Source organism: Schistocerca cancellata, chromosome 5 (genome assembly GCF_023864275.1).
Source record: "Schistocerca cancellata isolate TAMUIC-IGC-003103 chromosome 5, iqSchCanc2.1, whole genome shotgun sequence".
Taxonomy (NCBI): domain Eukaryota; kingdom Metazoa; phylum Arthropoda; class Insecta; order Orthoptera; family Acrididae; genus Schistocerca; species Schistocerca cancellata.
In genome coordinates, this window is record NC_064630.1 from 778977187 (window position 1) to 778993542 (window position 16356).

The following is a 16356-nucleotide window of genomic DNA, read 5'->3' on the forward strand; positions in this document are numbered from 1 at the left end:
TTCTGTAAAATATCTGGGAGTATGCGTGCGGAACGATTTGAAGTGGAATGATCATATAAAATTAATTGTTGGTAAGGCGGGTACCAGGTTGAGATTCATTGGGAGAGTCCTTAGAAAATGTAGTCCATCAACAAAGGAGGTGGCTTACAAAACACTCGTTCGACCTATACTTGAGTATTGCTCATCAGTGTGGGATCCGTACCAGATCGGGTTGACGGAGGAGATAGAGAAGGTCCAAAGAAGAGCGGCGCGTTTCGTCACAGGGTTATTTGGTAACCGTGATAGCGTTACGGAGATGTTTAACAAACTCAAGTGGCAGACTGCAAGAGAGGCGCTCTGCATCGCGGTGTAGCTTGCTCGCCAGGTTTCGAGAGGGTGCGTTTCTGGATGAGGTATCGAATATATTGCTTCCCCCTACTTATACCTCCCGAGGAGATCACGAATGGAAAATTAGAGAGATTAGAGCGCGCACAGAGGCTTTCAGGCAGTCGTTCTTCCCGCGAACCATACGCGACTGGAACAGGAAAGGGAGATAATGACAGTGGCACGTAAAGTGCCCTCCGCCACACACCGTTGGGTGGCTTGCGGAGTATAAATGTAGATGTAGATGTAGAACCTTGCTCCGTGTGAGACGGGCTTAAGGTGCCACGACAGAAACTTGTATTGACAGGGAAGAAGTCTCGGAAGTCCCAGGTGTGGGCGCTGGGGGCTGCCTCGGAGTGCGCGGCAGTAGGTGAGAGGAACGGAATGGTGCGAGGCGGGGTGGGGGGAGATGCGACCTTTGTCTCGCCGTAGCTACGATAAGCGGCCGCCGGCCGGGGACAGCCGCTGCGCTCGGCAGTCGCTAGCTGCTTCTCCGGCAGCTACCGTGTGTGCGCAGCAGCCAGTAGCAGCAGACCGTAGACTTAGCAGTTACCTACAGCGCAGCAGGCATGAAGCCCCGTCCGTGGCCCAGCGCCGACGTCAAGAGCAGCTTGTGAGTACGCAGCCTCCGCTTTCTGCCAACCAGCGTAGTTTACGTCCGGCCACGCTAACTTACTGCGGCAACAACCGGCTCCGGTATAACTGCGAGGTCTACGTTGTTTCGGCATCAGTCTGAGACGAGTAAAACTGTGTCACAGTATTCAATGTTTCTTCGGAAAGCAAGCGGTAGTAGTGGCTGTTACGAAACAGTGCGGTAGTTGCGACTACTTGTCGCGTGAAGTTTCAGAGTTACCTGTAGTTATTACGTCATACCGCATACTTCAATGTAATACGCACTCGCATTGTTCCTCGTTATTTGTAATGAAAAGGTGTGCACTTTTTTACCTTGTGGCGTTGCACACTAATGCCTTCTCTTCTGTGTTACGTTTACTGAGTTCTCATTTGTTTGTATACTTCGGTAACAGAAGATGAAAAGCTTTCTGCCCTCGTGTGGTAACATCACGTTCTCGACAATAAGGCGACAGGTCGCATGTTGCGCTCTCTTTTCGCCTGTTTGGTCACCGTATTAGCGCGTTCTGGGAATTAATTGTGCTGACAGGTAATCCCTCTTGAACTTTCAGGGAACCTTATGTTCCTCTGCAGTTTGGGTAGGCACTGGGATGTGGAGCCCCACGAGACGTGGTAGACTCCGTGTAGTGCCTTTATTTCGGAGGGTTTGTAGCCTCTGCAGATTCCGTACAGTCCTTTTATAGTTTCGAGTGCAGTGAATCTGAACGTGAAATACAGGTTGTGACAGACAGACTGACGAGCAGCGTTAACACGACGGCAGCGTTCGCGCGCTTTCCGTTATAAAAACTAAAACCGCAAGGTATATTCAGTAAACTTATATTACATAACAGACAAATCCGGGACGACTACTTCGGCGTTCGTTGTACTTCTATTGTATAATTATCATAATTAGAGACGGAAACTGACACGTGTGGAAGAAGAAAAAAAAAACATTCAAGTAAACATCGTTCCCCAACCGAGTTGTATGCGAGGTAACTGGCAATGTTTGGCTGCGAGCCACCACTGTAGTTAGTATCGGAATATTCTCCTAGTTAGTTGAAATGTAAACATTTCGATCAAGGCCCCAGCTAGTTGGGCTCATTTTTCAACCCACGGCCTACATTAATAAGAAATAAAGCGCTACTTCAGCACGTTACAAGTATTACAATTTACTGTACAGTAGTACCGTATCTGTTAGAAAAAGTGTTCAACTTGTCATCATCGCATTTGGATGGAATAAAGCCCTCGCCTCTGCAGTCAGCTACTAATTCTTTCAGCATGTCGCAAATCTTGGCAAGGCTGAACATCCATTGGTCCAGATGTTCAGTCGTATGATCGGGAATGTTGCTGCACGCCTGCCTTTCGAGAGGACTGCAGACAGACAGAGCCAGTGGACAAGTATCGGGCTATGTTGTCCATCTCGGACCGTACTGGCACGTTCCATGTCCTCTTACATCATGTGCTGCTGTTCCATCACACATGTACCACATTCTGCAACCATAGAACTGAATTAATTAATCGAATAGTTTACCATACAATTTGTACTAACTAGACGAATACTTCATACCGAAGTAAGCAGCGGCAATTAATCACACAATGGCAGTTATCTTGCGAACGGCCAGTTCGCTGATCCACGTTTACTGGATTTTTTTTTTTCTCTTATCGAATACCTTTACCACTGTCACTTTTCGCTGCTAATTATGTTGTCGTTGTTGTTGTTGTTGTTGTTGTTGTTGTGGTCTTCGGTCCGAAGACGCTACTCCTATTCTGTAGAAGCTTCTTTATCTCCGAATATCCACTGCAACCTACATCATTCTGAATCTGCTTACTCTATTCGTCTCTTGGCTTCCCTCTTCAAAAGCCTCTATTCTTTTCTTGGCTAAGCTTTTTATCGTACGAGGCTACATTCCGTACAAATACATTCAAAAAAGGCTTTCTAACACTTAAATCTGTGTAAGATGTTAACAAATTTCACTTCTTCAGAAACGCCTTTCTTGCCATTGCCAGTCTACATCGGTCATCGTCACTTATTTTACTGCCCAAATAGAAAGCACGTCTACTACTTTTAGCCTCTTATTTCTACTAATTCCTGCGGCATCGCCTGATTTAATTCGAGTACATTCCATTACCATTGCTGTGCTTTTGTTGATGTTTATATTACATCCTCCTTTCAAGACATTATCTATTCCGTTCAACTGCTCTTTCATGTCCTGTGCTGCCTGATAGAATTACCGTGTATATATCGTCTTTCAGGTACGGAAAACGCACGATAGCGGTGCTCTTGCTCTTTTTTATGCAGTGGCCAGTGCATTTCTGGAGAAGGCGTATTCTGACCCGCTCGCATCCCATTCGTGTACTTCTTTATTTGTATACTGATTTCACCACGCAGCATTAGGTCCTTCAGGACCTTTCTTTAACCAGGTACCCGAAACTGGATATACGTATAATCTGCACAGTACGTGCCCGGTAAAGGATGGTGGTGCTGAAGGAATACTCCAAATATATGCTCCTGGAGAACTGTATGCAGTTTCTTGGCGTATGCAACACGCGTTCCTTACTACTGATTGTACATGTTAGCTCAGTTTCATACGGCTTCACTGTGTTAACCCTGATATTTTAACGATTTTACAGGCTTCAAAGCCATACTATAAACGCAAGCCAATGTCTGTCTTTTCCTCAGTTTACGGCAATTACCTTCCGTTTATTACCTGTATGGAGAGCTAACGTGCACTGCTCCACAAGAAAATAGTGTCCAACGCGTTTAATATTTCAGTGTTATCACGCAGCGAAATTACTTTCCTGTAGAGAAGCGCTCAATCTGATTGCGTTGCTCGCTTCTAATAAATCGTATACCTGTCCTGAGAGTGTTAGCGGTGCCATAAAGTTTCCTAGTGGCCCAGCAGATGCTGCTTTTGTTTTTGTTGAACTTTCGCCGTCCATTACAACCGTGATAATACTCGCTGTCAGTACAATCGTCTAGTGTATATATGTTCCAGTGCCTGTTGACTTACTTGAACCGTAACCGACTCTTCGTTCACGTAGCCATTGCGTGACCAGAGACAGGTCACAGTCCACCCAGACGATCTTCATTTTGCCGAACAAATGAGAATCACAAAGCAAAGATAAAGGCATGGCTGAGCGGCAAATGCTTCACTGCGGCCATGTCACAAGCCGAAGCCAACCCATTGGTATGCACCTCCGGCTGGACCCGTTGGGTAACCGTGTGTTACCACAGCTCTTATAGAAAAATCCTAGGTACTGATCGCAACTTTTGCGTTACGATTATCTCGTGTCCCCTGAAGTGTCGGTGGTCGGGCTCTAGTGCAGGCGGAAGTTAGACGATGATTTTTTTTTACCCCAGCCAACAGAACAAATGAGTTACAGATTCAGACACGTGACATGATTGCAGTTGCGTGATCATTACACCAAAACTACCTTGGTCTGTGTACTATATTGTGGGTACCGTCATTAAAATGATTAAACGTACAATAAATAATTTGACAGTACCACCAGTAACGGTGCCCACTATTCAAATAAATGCTCAGAAGCACTGAAACATTTTCAATAAGAACGAAAAATAACTCTGACTGTTTGCAACACTCCCCATAGTTTCACAAGGTGCTCTGTGCAGTTGTTGCAGTCTTCACAACATACCACTGGACTATAGTACCCTGCTGCACTAACTGCTGGCTCTGCCGAAAAGTGCTGAAAATCGAAAATTGGGGGGCGCAGGGTTGCTCCACCTCGAAATTGTACTAATGTTTTCTCGTCCCCCCCCCCCCCCCCCCCCCCCGTCTTTCATCATTACGGCGGATTCTGGGATGGTTCCTTCGACGGTTTCCCTCTGCTTGGATGAGAGACTTCACCCATCGTGCGTTCAATTGAAGCGCTCTCTGTCTATGTATAGTATATAGTAATATATAAGTCTGGTAATAAGGCCGGCCGCGGTGGTCTAGCGGTTCTGGCGCTGCAGTCCGGAACCGCGGGACTGCTACGGTCGCAGGTTCGAATCCTGCCTCGGGCATGGGTGTGTGTGATGTCCTTAGGTTAGTTAGGTTTGAGTAGTTCTAAGTTCTAGGGGACTTATGACCTAAGATGTTGAGTCCCATAGTGCTCAGAGCCATTTGAACCATTTTGGTAATAAGTATGTTAAAATGCTATTCATTTCTGTAAAAATTTTGTCACGCTACTGACGATACTACTGCAATTATTGATTTTTTTCACTTTTGTTGTTATATCAGCCACTATACAGCCATGGCAAAAACGACTGCACCAGCTTACTTCTCCGACACGGGTAAAAAAAAGTGATGGATACTTACATTATGACGACGCCCTAGGTTATGCGAGATAGGAACTATGTTGCGTTTCTGTACACACTGAATGCTGCCAGGTGAATTGCCGAGCCCTCCGCATTACATAGATGAACTTTGGAATTATGGAATGCCATTTACTTTTGTAGATGAAAGTCCAAACTGAATTCATTCTTATTTGTCAAACGCCCTTTCACATAAAGTTCAATTATTTGACAAGAAGTATTTGTATTTCTCGTAATAAAATTTAAAAAACACCGAAAAAGGTTTGAAAAGATTGCACTTGGAGGGCAATATGAAGTAGTAAGGAAATATGGATTAAATAGTAAAAATGGAGATAATCATGTAAATTTGCAAAAAAAACATTGTACATAAACAAATTAGTTATCAGCAACAGCAATTTGATTCGATAACAACTCTTTTATATTTATTAACTCCAAACCAAGGTCCTGATCAATTACTTGTTTATGCAGTATAGGTGATGCGTTTTACATTCATCTATTTCCATACGTCACAAGTCTAATCGTCGATCTCAGTATTTGCAGTCAAGGTGCGCCTTGAAAATCGTATTCCATATTGTCCGACATTCCATGGACCGCACAACGTGACAACAGAACCCAATAATTTACATAGTACATAGCAGCGCATATAGATCTACTACTCTTTTACTTAATAAACTACTTTGGTGTAATTATTAGTGTAGACTTTCCGTAATTATTGCATATTTTTGAGACGTAACTCCAATAATTTCGTCCAATTACGAAAGCAATTTTTCTGCGCCGTAACTCGTATGATCTCTGGAAACGAACTGGACTCGATGCAGAGCATGGCGGGAACATTTTGAAGCAGATAAGCGAGCAGCAGTTGTTGAACGAACAAAGCAATTTGCGCAACAGGGACTAGCTATTTCTTCCTGGGGAGCACCACTCGACGATGAGAAATCACGGTATTCCATATTGTCCAACTATTTCATCACACCCCAAGCTCATCTACGTCAACCTGGTCTCTCCCGCAAACTAGTGGGCGTTCCAGCTTTCAAGGTGGGAGGCAGGCTGATGGGATTTTCAAAACATTTTCAATGGTTTTTCATAAGATTTTGACACGAAGTGCGGTATTTCTTAAGTAATTATTATTATATGCTTTAACGTACTGCAACTTTCCTTTATGAATTTTGTAAGTAACCTTATTTCTCTACTTCATAAATAAACATTACTGTGGGTTCGGTGGGCGGTTGAATAATTTTTTCTTGCCATCAGAGATACAAAAGTGGGCAGTAGGTAAAGAAGGTTGACCACCATCATCTACTCTACGTTATTTGTAGATCGTGTTCGACAGTTCTGAAAAATTTAAGAAAAACTCCGTGAAACGCATTTGACCGTGACTACTAGCGTAATTACCCGATATATTTATTTGGCCCCTAGCTGCCCTGGTGTTTAACCCCTTACATTGTTATTTAGTGTTAACAAATACCGGATCATTTGATTTCTTTACGTTAAAAATTCAGTACATTTCTCTCTCGTTCTCAGTTTCTCTCCAAATAAGACTAACGTATCAACTTTTATTTCTTTAACAAATGGTATAACAGTGTGTCGTGCTGTGAACGTTAATTATTCTCAACCGTGTGACACTTATAGTAATTATGTACCGTGTGGCCGGTAGTTTCTCGTGAAGCGAGAAGCGAGAAGCTGTAAAATATCTGGGAGTATGCGTGCGGAACGATTTGAAGTGGAATGATCATATAAAATTAATTGTTGGTAAGGCGGGTACCAGGTTGAGATTCATTGGGAGAGTCCTTAGAAAATGTGGTCCATCAGCAAAGGAGGTGGCTTACAAAATACTCGTTCGACCTATACTTGAGTATTGCGCATCAGTGTGGGATCCGTACCAGATCGGGTTGACGGAGGAGATAGAGAAGATCCAAAGAAGAGCGGCGCGTTTCGTCACAGGGTTATTTGGTAACCGTGATAGCGTTACGGATATGTTTAACAAACTCAAGTGGCAGACTCTGCAAGAGAGGCGCTCTGCATCGCGGTGTAGCTTGCTCGCCAGGTTTCGAGAGGGTGCGTTACTGGATGAGGTATCGAATATATTGCTTCCCCCTACTTATACCTCCCGAGGAGATCACAAATGTAAAATTAGAGAGATTAGAGCGTGCACGGACGCTTTCAGACAGTCGTTCTTCCCGCGAACCATACGCGACTGGAACAGGAAAGGGAGGTAATGACAGTGGCACGTAAAGTGCCCTCCGCCACACACCGTTGGGTGGCTTGCGGAGTATAAATGTAGATGTAGATGTAGAAGCGGTGTTCTTCCTTCGCACCATTATATTCTCGCGGATCATTTTTCGTTCCCCTTTGCTTGCCATCTCATATTCGCCTCATGCAATTTTCTGATATTCTTGTGATGGAGTGCCTGAGTTTAATAGTTCCATGAGCTGTTTCGTCGTTCTACAGTAACTCGACATTTCTACTCCATTGTGTACTGAACAAAAATTGAGTTGAGTCAAGCGAGTTTACTCGCCGTGTAAAAGGAAGTTCTCTGTACTGTTACAATAGTCAAAAGGGGCACAAAATTGTAATCATAAGTACAGAAACACACAGATGTTGAGAGTGGGCTTTTCACTTCTGCCGAGATCATTCGGTAGCGAGTGGTGTGGACTGCCTTCCCGTCGAAGCTCATTGCTCGTATCGGATTGATTGTATTTGTCTCTGTACTGATATCAGTCATAGCAGTTTAAGCTGTTTCCTACGTCAACAATTACGTGCGTAGCCATATTGTTCTTGTGGTGGTATCATAACATCATAACAAGATAAGTGATTTCGTGCAGTGCTAACAGCGTAAACAGCGAAACTAATTCCTATTATTTCGTTCGGGAAACGGTAGATACGGTGTTGTGCCATGGTTTTGCTTTAGGTAATGCCGTTTATGGACACATTCACTTCAGATTCGCAGAACGAGATCCAGAACGCCGTATTCCAGCCGAAAAAAAATTAAAGATAAAGCGGTTTAGCAGATTATTTGAGCGGACTTACAGACAAGGACAAGGGGTCACAGCAGAGTTCCAATGCCGTATAAGGACTAGCAAATGTTGCGACGAGTAGTTGGCGAACCTAAAACAAGTTTCTGAAGAACAGTTGGTGTCGAAAGACGTTGCTTGGTCAAATCTGATTATCAGTTTATTTATCAACATCAACTGCTGCGTGTACCGAGCTGTCAGGCACCAAGAGGTATGCCAGATCATATTTGTGCAAGCGGCTTCAAAGACAGAACGACGTACGCTACTACAGAATGTCACCATTGCAGGTCAACGGATGTGGTTTTAGCACGACAGGGCACCACCCGATCTTGTACGCTCTGTGCGACAATAGTTAGCATAAACGTTTAATGAGCGATGTGTTAGTCGAGGTGGTCCAAGACATCCCCCCCCCCTCCCTCTCTCTCTCTCTCTCTCTCTCTCTCTCTCTCTCTCTCTCTCTCTCTCTCTCTCTCTCTCTCTCTCTGCCACCACGTCCCTTTTCACCTGCTTCAGATTTGTGGCTGCTGAACGATGTGACTCCAGACTTGTCGCCCGATACATCGCAGCCAGGGATGCTTACAAGTGTTCGTAATTCTTTGAGGAGGAATGATGAAGGTTGTATGAGAACGGGTGGTAACAACGTGAAACACAACATGACCGTCAAGGCATATATCGAGGATAGGCAATGGAAACCTCGTAACCCCATTCTGTAAAATTTTACAGGCGAAGCAAAGCCGGTTTCCAATTATTGAAAGATTAGAGGAATCCATGCACTTTCAAATATCCCTTTGATAATGGAGTTACTGGAATTAGGAGGTTTTTACAGACAGATTATGTTAGGTGGTTTTCATTGCCTACCACCAATACTGGCAGTTGATCGCAGTGATCATACATTCGTCTTAAAAATGTCGAAGATTGGTGATTGATAATGTTTCGTTATGTGAACTCTTTCGTAGATTTAAATAGTGTCTGGAGCACGGAAATACGCTAACAAGTCAAGAGGGAGTCAGAGAGTCTTTCGCCCACCGAACACGTTGTTGAAAACCTCTTTCCCGGCGACAGCGGTAGGAGACATCGGAAGATAAATATCGATATTCTAAATAATCGAACGTAGCCGTGGGTAATATCAACTTCGACTATTAATCGTACGGAACATATACACCGATAAGACCAAACATTATGACCACTGCCCACCGTTGCGTTGGATGCCGCCTGCTAGCGTTACGGGCACGTGACGCGGTAACAAAAGTGTGTAGGCGGAGCAGACACGGACGGGGATCACCCTAGCGAAGATATGGGCTGCAAGTTGGGAAATCCATTGAGATAAGCGACTTTGACAAAGGGCAGAGTATTATTGCCAAGAGCCTGTGAACGAGTAAATCGAAAACGTCTAAGCTGGTGCCAGGCACTTAAATGTGATTTGCAGAGTATCCATGTAGATGTAATGAAATTCTACGGAAAAAGATAAAGACACTGAAACTACCACTAGGCGCTAAACGGTTGGACCTCCACGACTCCTCAGAGAACGTGAGGTTCCAAGGCTTGTGTGCTCTGTAAAGTACAGGGCTATTACAAATGATTGAAGCGATTTCATAAATTCACTGTACCTCCATTCACTGACATATGGTCACGACACACTACAGATACGTAGAAAAACTCATAAAGTTTTGTTCGGCTGAAGCCGCACTTCAGGTTTCTGCCGCCAGAGCGCTAGAGAGCGCAGTGAGACAAAATGGCGACAGGAGCCGAGAAAGCGTATGTCGTGCTTAAAATGCACTCACATCAGTCAGTCGTAACAGTGCAACGACACTTCAGGACGAAGTTCAACAAAGATCCACCAACTGCTAATTCCATTCGGCGATGGTATGCGCAGTTTAAAGCTTCTGGATGCCTCTGTAAGGGGAAATCAACGGGTCGGCCTGCAGTGAGCGAAGAAACGGTTGAACGCGTGCGGGCAAGTTTTTCACGCGTAGCCCGCGGAAAATTGGCTCATGCCACAACTGGAGACCGACAGCGCCGACTTCATCTTTCAACAGGATGGTGCTCCACCGCACTTCCATCATGATGTTCGGCATTTCTTAAACACGAGATTGGAAAACCGATGGATCGGTCGTGGTGGAGATCATGATCAGCAATTCATGTCATGGCCTCCACGCTCTCCCGACTTAACCCCAGGCGATTTCTTTCTGTGGGATTATGTGAAAGATTCAGTGTTTAAACCTCCTCTACCAAGAAACGTGCCAGAACTGCGAGCTCGCATCAACGATGCTTTCGAACTCATTGATGGGGACCTGCTGCGCCAAGTGTGGGAGGAACTTGATATCGGCTTGATGTCTGCCGAATCACTAAAGGACCACATATCGAACATTTGTGAATGCCTAAAAAAACTTTTTGAGTTTTTGTATGTGTGTGCAAAGCATTGTGAAAATATCTCAAATAATAAAGTTATTGTAGAGCTGTGAAATCGCTTCAATCATTTGTAATAACCCTGTAGGTTGGATGGTGATCCATGGCATCTCTGCCGATACAGCACAATGCTGGTGCACGCACAAGTGTTTCGGAGAACACACAGGCTGGTGGGATCAGTATTATGCTATGGCAGAAATTCTCCTGCACATGCATGGGACTTGTGATATTAATCGAAGACATGCTGACAGCAGTGAAACACCTACATACTTTCATGCTTGATGTCTTCCCCGACGGCGATGTCATCTTTCAGTAGTATAACTGTGTGTGTCTCGGAGGCAGAACCGTGGTTCACTGGTTTTGAGGAGCCTTATATTGACCCCACGGTGATGTTTCGGCAACCAGTTTCGCGTGATGTAAATCCTATAGAACCCATCTGGGTTGCTATCGGGCGCCAGCACTGCCTACGCAAATCGGCGGCACGTTATTTACGCGTGTTAGACGACCTGTGCGCAGACATCTAATGCCATTTACCTCCACAATCTGTCCGATCCCTGATACGCAGAATGAGTGATGTATTTCGTTCCAAAGATGTGTGCTATTACGCACGTGGTCATAATGTTTTGGCTCATCAATGCAGATATTTCGAATAAACAGGTGTCGAAAATTTTGTTTCAAAACTCAGATTATAGCTTACGATTGGACAGGTTATTTAAAACTGTGACAACTAAGCTTTATGAGGGGTGATTCAAAAAGAATACCACAACACATTTTCATCACTCCTTCTCGGCCGTCCAGAACTTTTCCCTTTGCACAAACACCCATTCTCTGTAAACTGTTTATACCAACGTTTAATACACCACCTATCAGGAGGTTTAACACCATACTTCTTTCGAAATGCACGCTGAACAACTGTCGTCGATTCACTTCTGCCGTACTCAATAACACAAAAAGCTTTCTGTTGAGCGGTCGCCATCTTAGCATCAACTGACGCTGACGCCTAGTCAACAGCGCCTCAAGCGAACAAATGTACAACTAAATGAAACTTTATAGCTCCCTTAATTCGCCGACAGATAGTGCTTAGCTCTGCCTTTTGTCGTTGCAGAGTTTTAAATTCCTAAAGTTGTGGTATTCTTTTTGAATCACCCTGTATAATTAACAGAAACCAAATGTAATTACACATTATTCTACATATAAGTAGAGAAATCACAGGAAATAATAAAAAGTATTGCCGGCCGGTGTGGCCGAGCGGTTCTAGGTGCTTCAGTCTGGAACCGCGCGACCGCTACGGTCGCAGGTTCGAATCCTGCCTCGGGCATGGATGTGTGTGATATTCTTAGGTTAGTTAGGTTTAAGTAGTTCTAAGTTCTAGGGGACTGATGACCTCAGGTGGTAAGTCCCATAGTGCTCCGAGCCATTTGAACCATTTTTTGAAATAAAAAGTATTACTACAACATATGAAATAACCAAAGTGACACAGCAAAATCTCCAATATAAACACACAACGATCAACACTAACAGAAGGGGTTTCGAGAATTACATTTCAGACATTTGCGCCAGCCTTTCTGTCGAGTGATAGGTTACAAATGTACCCAGTTGACATCCGTCAAAATTTCAGTAAGAACTTAATAAAAGGGAAAAAAACAGCACCGTCTTGTGTTGTAAACGTTATAATATGGGAAAGACATTAGAGTTCAGTTTCCTCTATTGTGAGTTAGATAATGACGATAATAATATTATCCGATTATATCGCAACAAAATATCGCTGTTACCTATATATTGGTCAGATAAATATAAATTAAAAATATCGCAGACTGATTCCGACATATAGAATTTTCGATGCATCGCTGTTCCGTATCCCAATCCTAGTCAGCGGAGAGGAAAATTCGAGAGTGTGCAGGTAATGCTTCTCAACGATTTTATCATACGCGTGTCGCTCTTCCCAGCACGGGCATACTAATGTGAAATCAGGGCAGTCCAACTGCTAATTCGTTTCGGAGAGATCTTAGCGAAGCCTCTGTGCAGTAGACCAGGAAACCCGGTGCAACATCCTCTGACGTAAGCCCGCAGGTCGTGCTGTTTCGCCGGTGAGTGCTTCTGAGAGATAACCGTATCAGAAATGTCAGTCACGTATTTGGATTTATCCGTATCGTCTGGTACCGCGAGAACTGTTTTTGCCTCTCGAGGCACGGAGCTAGTGAGGGCGTAGTTACAGGCGGTGGACGAAAACAGTCAAAAAACGCAACACATTACGACGCATAATACGGCGTACGAAAGTCGTCGGCATTCGAAACAACTCTTGTCTCAAAATGCGTAAATACAGGTCATGTATGATTTTCAAGAGAATTTTATAGGTCTACCGTTCTTTGATAACGACTGACACTAAAAATCTGTTGAGGACATCGTTCGTGGTCAAATACAAGCGTAACCTGCAGGCTTGACTAGCATTTGTATTTATGCTCTAGCACGCGTTTATCACTTTATATACATATTTTTGTCCGACCTCTGTAGCATACTTCCCTGATGTAAGTTTACCTCTGCTTCATGCGGAGCAGGTCCTTTAAAGGGACCACCCCCACTTTAGTCCAGATCAGCTGCTAGTTTGTGAAGACTACCGCTGACCAGCGTCCTGTCATTACGGACAGGGCAAGAAAGAACCCACGCGTTGCGTGACGTATTCGAAGATACGATCTCTCTTTCTTTCTTTCTTTCTCTTTCTCTCCCCTCCTTCCTCCTCGCCCCCTCCCCCCCCCCCTCCTCACTCGCTCCCTTCCGACTGGTTTGATGCAGGTCGCGACGCTAATCTATCACGGGCAGAATTCTTAAGCCCTGCATAATTACTGCAAGCTGTTGTCAAGCCTTCTACAGGGCTATTACAAATGATTGAAGCGATTTCATAAATTCACTGTAACTCCATTCATTGACATACGGTCACTACACGCTACAGATACGTAGAAACACTCATAAAGTTTTGTTCGGCTGAAGCCGCACTTCAGGTTTCTGCCGCCAGAGCGCTCGAGAGCGCAGTGAGACAAAATGGCGACAGGAGCCGAGAAAGCGGACGTCGTGCTTGAAATGCACTCACATTAGTCAGTCATAACAGTGTAACGACACTTCAGGACGAAGTTCAACAAAGATCCACCAACTGCTAACTCCATTTGGCGATGGTATGCGCAGTTTAAAGCTTCTGGATGCCTCTGTAAGGGGAAATCAACGGGTCGGCCTGCAGTGAGCGAAGAAACGGTTGAACGTGTGCGGGCAAGTTTCACGCGTAGCCCGCGGAAAATTGGCTCATGCCACAACTGGAGACCGACAGCGCCAACTTCATCTTTCAACAGGATGGTGCTCCACCGCACTTACATCATGATGTTAGGCATTTCTTAAACAGGAGATTGGAAAACCGATGGATCGGTCGTGGTGGAGATCATGATCAGCAATTCATGTCATGGCCTCCACGCTCTCCCGACTTAACCCCATGCGATTTCTTTCTGTGGGGTTATGTGAAAGATTCAGTGTCTAAACCTCCTCTACCAAGAAACGTGCCAGATCTGCGAGCTCGCATCAACGATGCTTTCGAACTCATTGATGGGGACATGCTGCGCCGAGTGTGGGAGGAACTTGATTATCGGCTTGATGTCTGCCGAATCACTAAAGGGGCACATATCGAACATTTGTGAATGCCTAAAAAAACTTTTTGAGTTTTTGTATGTGTGTGCAAAGCATTGTGAAAGTATCTCAAATAATAAAGTTATTGTAGAGCTGTGAAACCGATTCAGTCATTTGTAATAACCCTGTAAATCTACGTGACTTCTCCGCAATTTGCACTAAAGTAGTTGGCACAGTCTTTACTGTTTCACTGCCGAACAGCGCGCGGGAAAAACGAATATTAGATTTTTTTTCTTATTTTCTCTTATTTTATGATGCGGTGGGTGTCAACAAAATACTCTCACTTTCGGACGAGAAAGGGAGTGATGGAAATTTCGTGAAAAGACCTGGCCGCAACGAAAAACGGCTCTGTTTTTATTATTGCTACCCCAACGTGCTTATCACATACGTAACACTCTGTCCCCCATTTTGCGATAGTACAAAACGAATTGCTGTTTTTGGAATTTTTTTCGATTCCTCCGTCACTACTACCTGAAACGGATCCCACACCGCGCAGCAGTATTCTAAAAGAGGACGGACGAGCGTGGTGTTGGCAGTCTCTCTAGTAGATCTGTTGCATCTTCTAAGTCTTCTGCCAATAAAACGCAGTCTTTCGTTCTCCTTTCCCACGACGCTATCTATGTGGTCGTTCCACTTAAAGTTGTTGGTAATTGTAATACTTAGATATGTAGTAGAACTTGACAGCCTTTAGATTTGTGTGACTTATTATGTAACCGAAGTTTAACGGATTTCTTTTAAAAATCGCGTGGAGGACCTCATACTTTCGATTGTTTAAGTCAATTGCCAGTTTTTGCACCATGCGTGTACCTTGTCTGTATCATCTTGGAATTGGTTTTGATCTTCTTATGACTTTAGTAGACGGTAAACAACGGCACACTCTACGAACAATCCGAAAGGGCTGCTCACATTGTCTACTAAATCGGTTATATGGATTAGAAACAGCAGAGGGCCTGTAATACTTCCTTGGGAAACGCCAAGCACCAGTTCTGTTTTGCTCTGACTTTCCGTCTGTTACTACGGACTGTGACCTTCCTGTCAGGAAATCACTAATCCATTCGCACAACTGACACGATTTCCATAGACAAGCAATTTTATTAAAATCCGGTTGTGAGGAACGGCTTCAAAAACCGTCTCGAATTTGGAATCAACCTGAAATCTCCTGTTGATAGTATTAATTATTTCGTGTGAATAGTGTGTTCATTGTCTTTTACAAGAACGATATTTTCGAAATCCGTGCTGACTATGAGTCAGTAGACAGTTTTGTTCTGGGTAACGGGTCTCCCTCTACGAGGTGCATTCAAGTTCTAAGGCCTTCGATTTTTTTTCTCCGGACTGGAAAGAGATAGAAACATGCGCATTGTTTTAAAATGAGGCCGCGTTCATTGTCAATACGTCCCAGAGATGGCAGCACCATACGGCAGATAGAATTTTACCGCCAGCGGCGAGAATGAGAACTGTTTTCAATACTTAAAATGGCGACGTTTTCCTTACTTGAACAGCGTGCAGTCATTCGTTTTCTGAATTTGTGTGGTGTGAAACCAATTGAAATTCTTCGACAGTTGAAGGAGACATGTGGTGATAGAGTTATGGATGTGTCAAAAGTGCGTTCGTGGGTGCGACAGTTTAATGAAGGCAGAACATCGTGTGACAACAAACCGAAACAACCTCGGGCTCGCACAAGCTGGTCTGACGACATGATCGAGAAAGTGGAGAGAATTGTTTTGGGGGATCGCCAAATGACTGTTGAACAGATCGCCTCCAGAGTTTGCATTTCTGTGGGTTCTGTGCACACAATCCTGCATGACGACCTGAAAATGCGAAAAGTGTCATCCAGGTGGGTGCCACGAATGCTGACGGACGACCACATGACTGCCCGTGTGGCATGTCGCCAAGCAATGTTGACGCGCAACGACAGCATGAATGGGACTTTCTTTTCGTCGGTTGTGACAATGGATGAGACATGGATGCCATTTTTCAATCCAGAAA

The 16356-nt window shown here is 44.4% G+C and overlaps 1 protein-coding gene across 2 annotated transcripts in view; it reads left to right on the top strand.

Annotated features, from left to right (window-relative positions):
- LOC126187917 (mitogen-activated protein kinase kinase kinase 13) overlaps positions 1–16356 on the top strand; it is a 496875-nt gene that overhangs the window by 419164 nt on the left and 61355 nt on the right. Inside the window, exon 1 of one of the 2 annotated variants that reach the window (XM_049929274.1) lies at positions 857–976. The exons of the other annotated variant lie outside the window; for it this stretch is intronic. Within the exon in view, the coding sequence (XP_049785231.1) occupies positions 933–976 (44 nt within the window). The 5' untranslated portion in view covers positions 857–932. Of the gene's footprint in view, positions 1–856; positions 977–16356 lie in introns of those variants that run through there. 2 annotated transcript variants of the gene reach the window in all.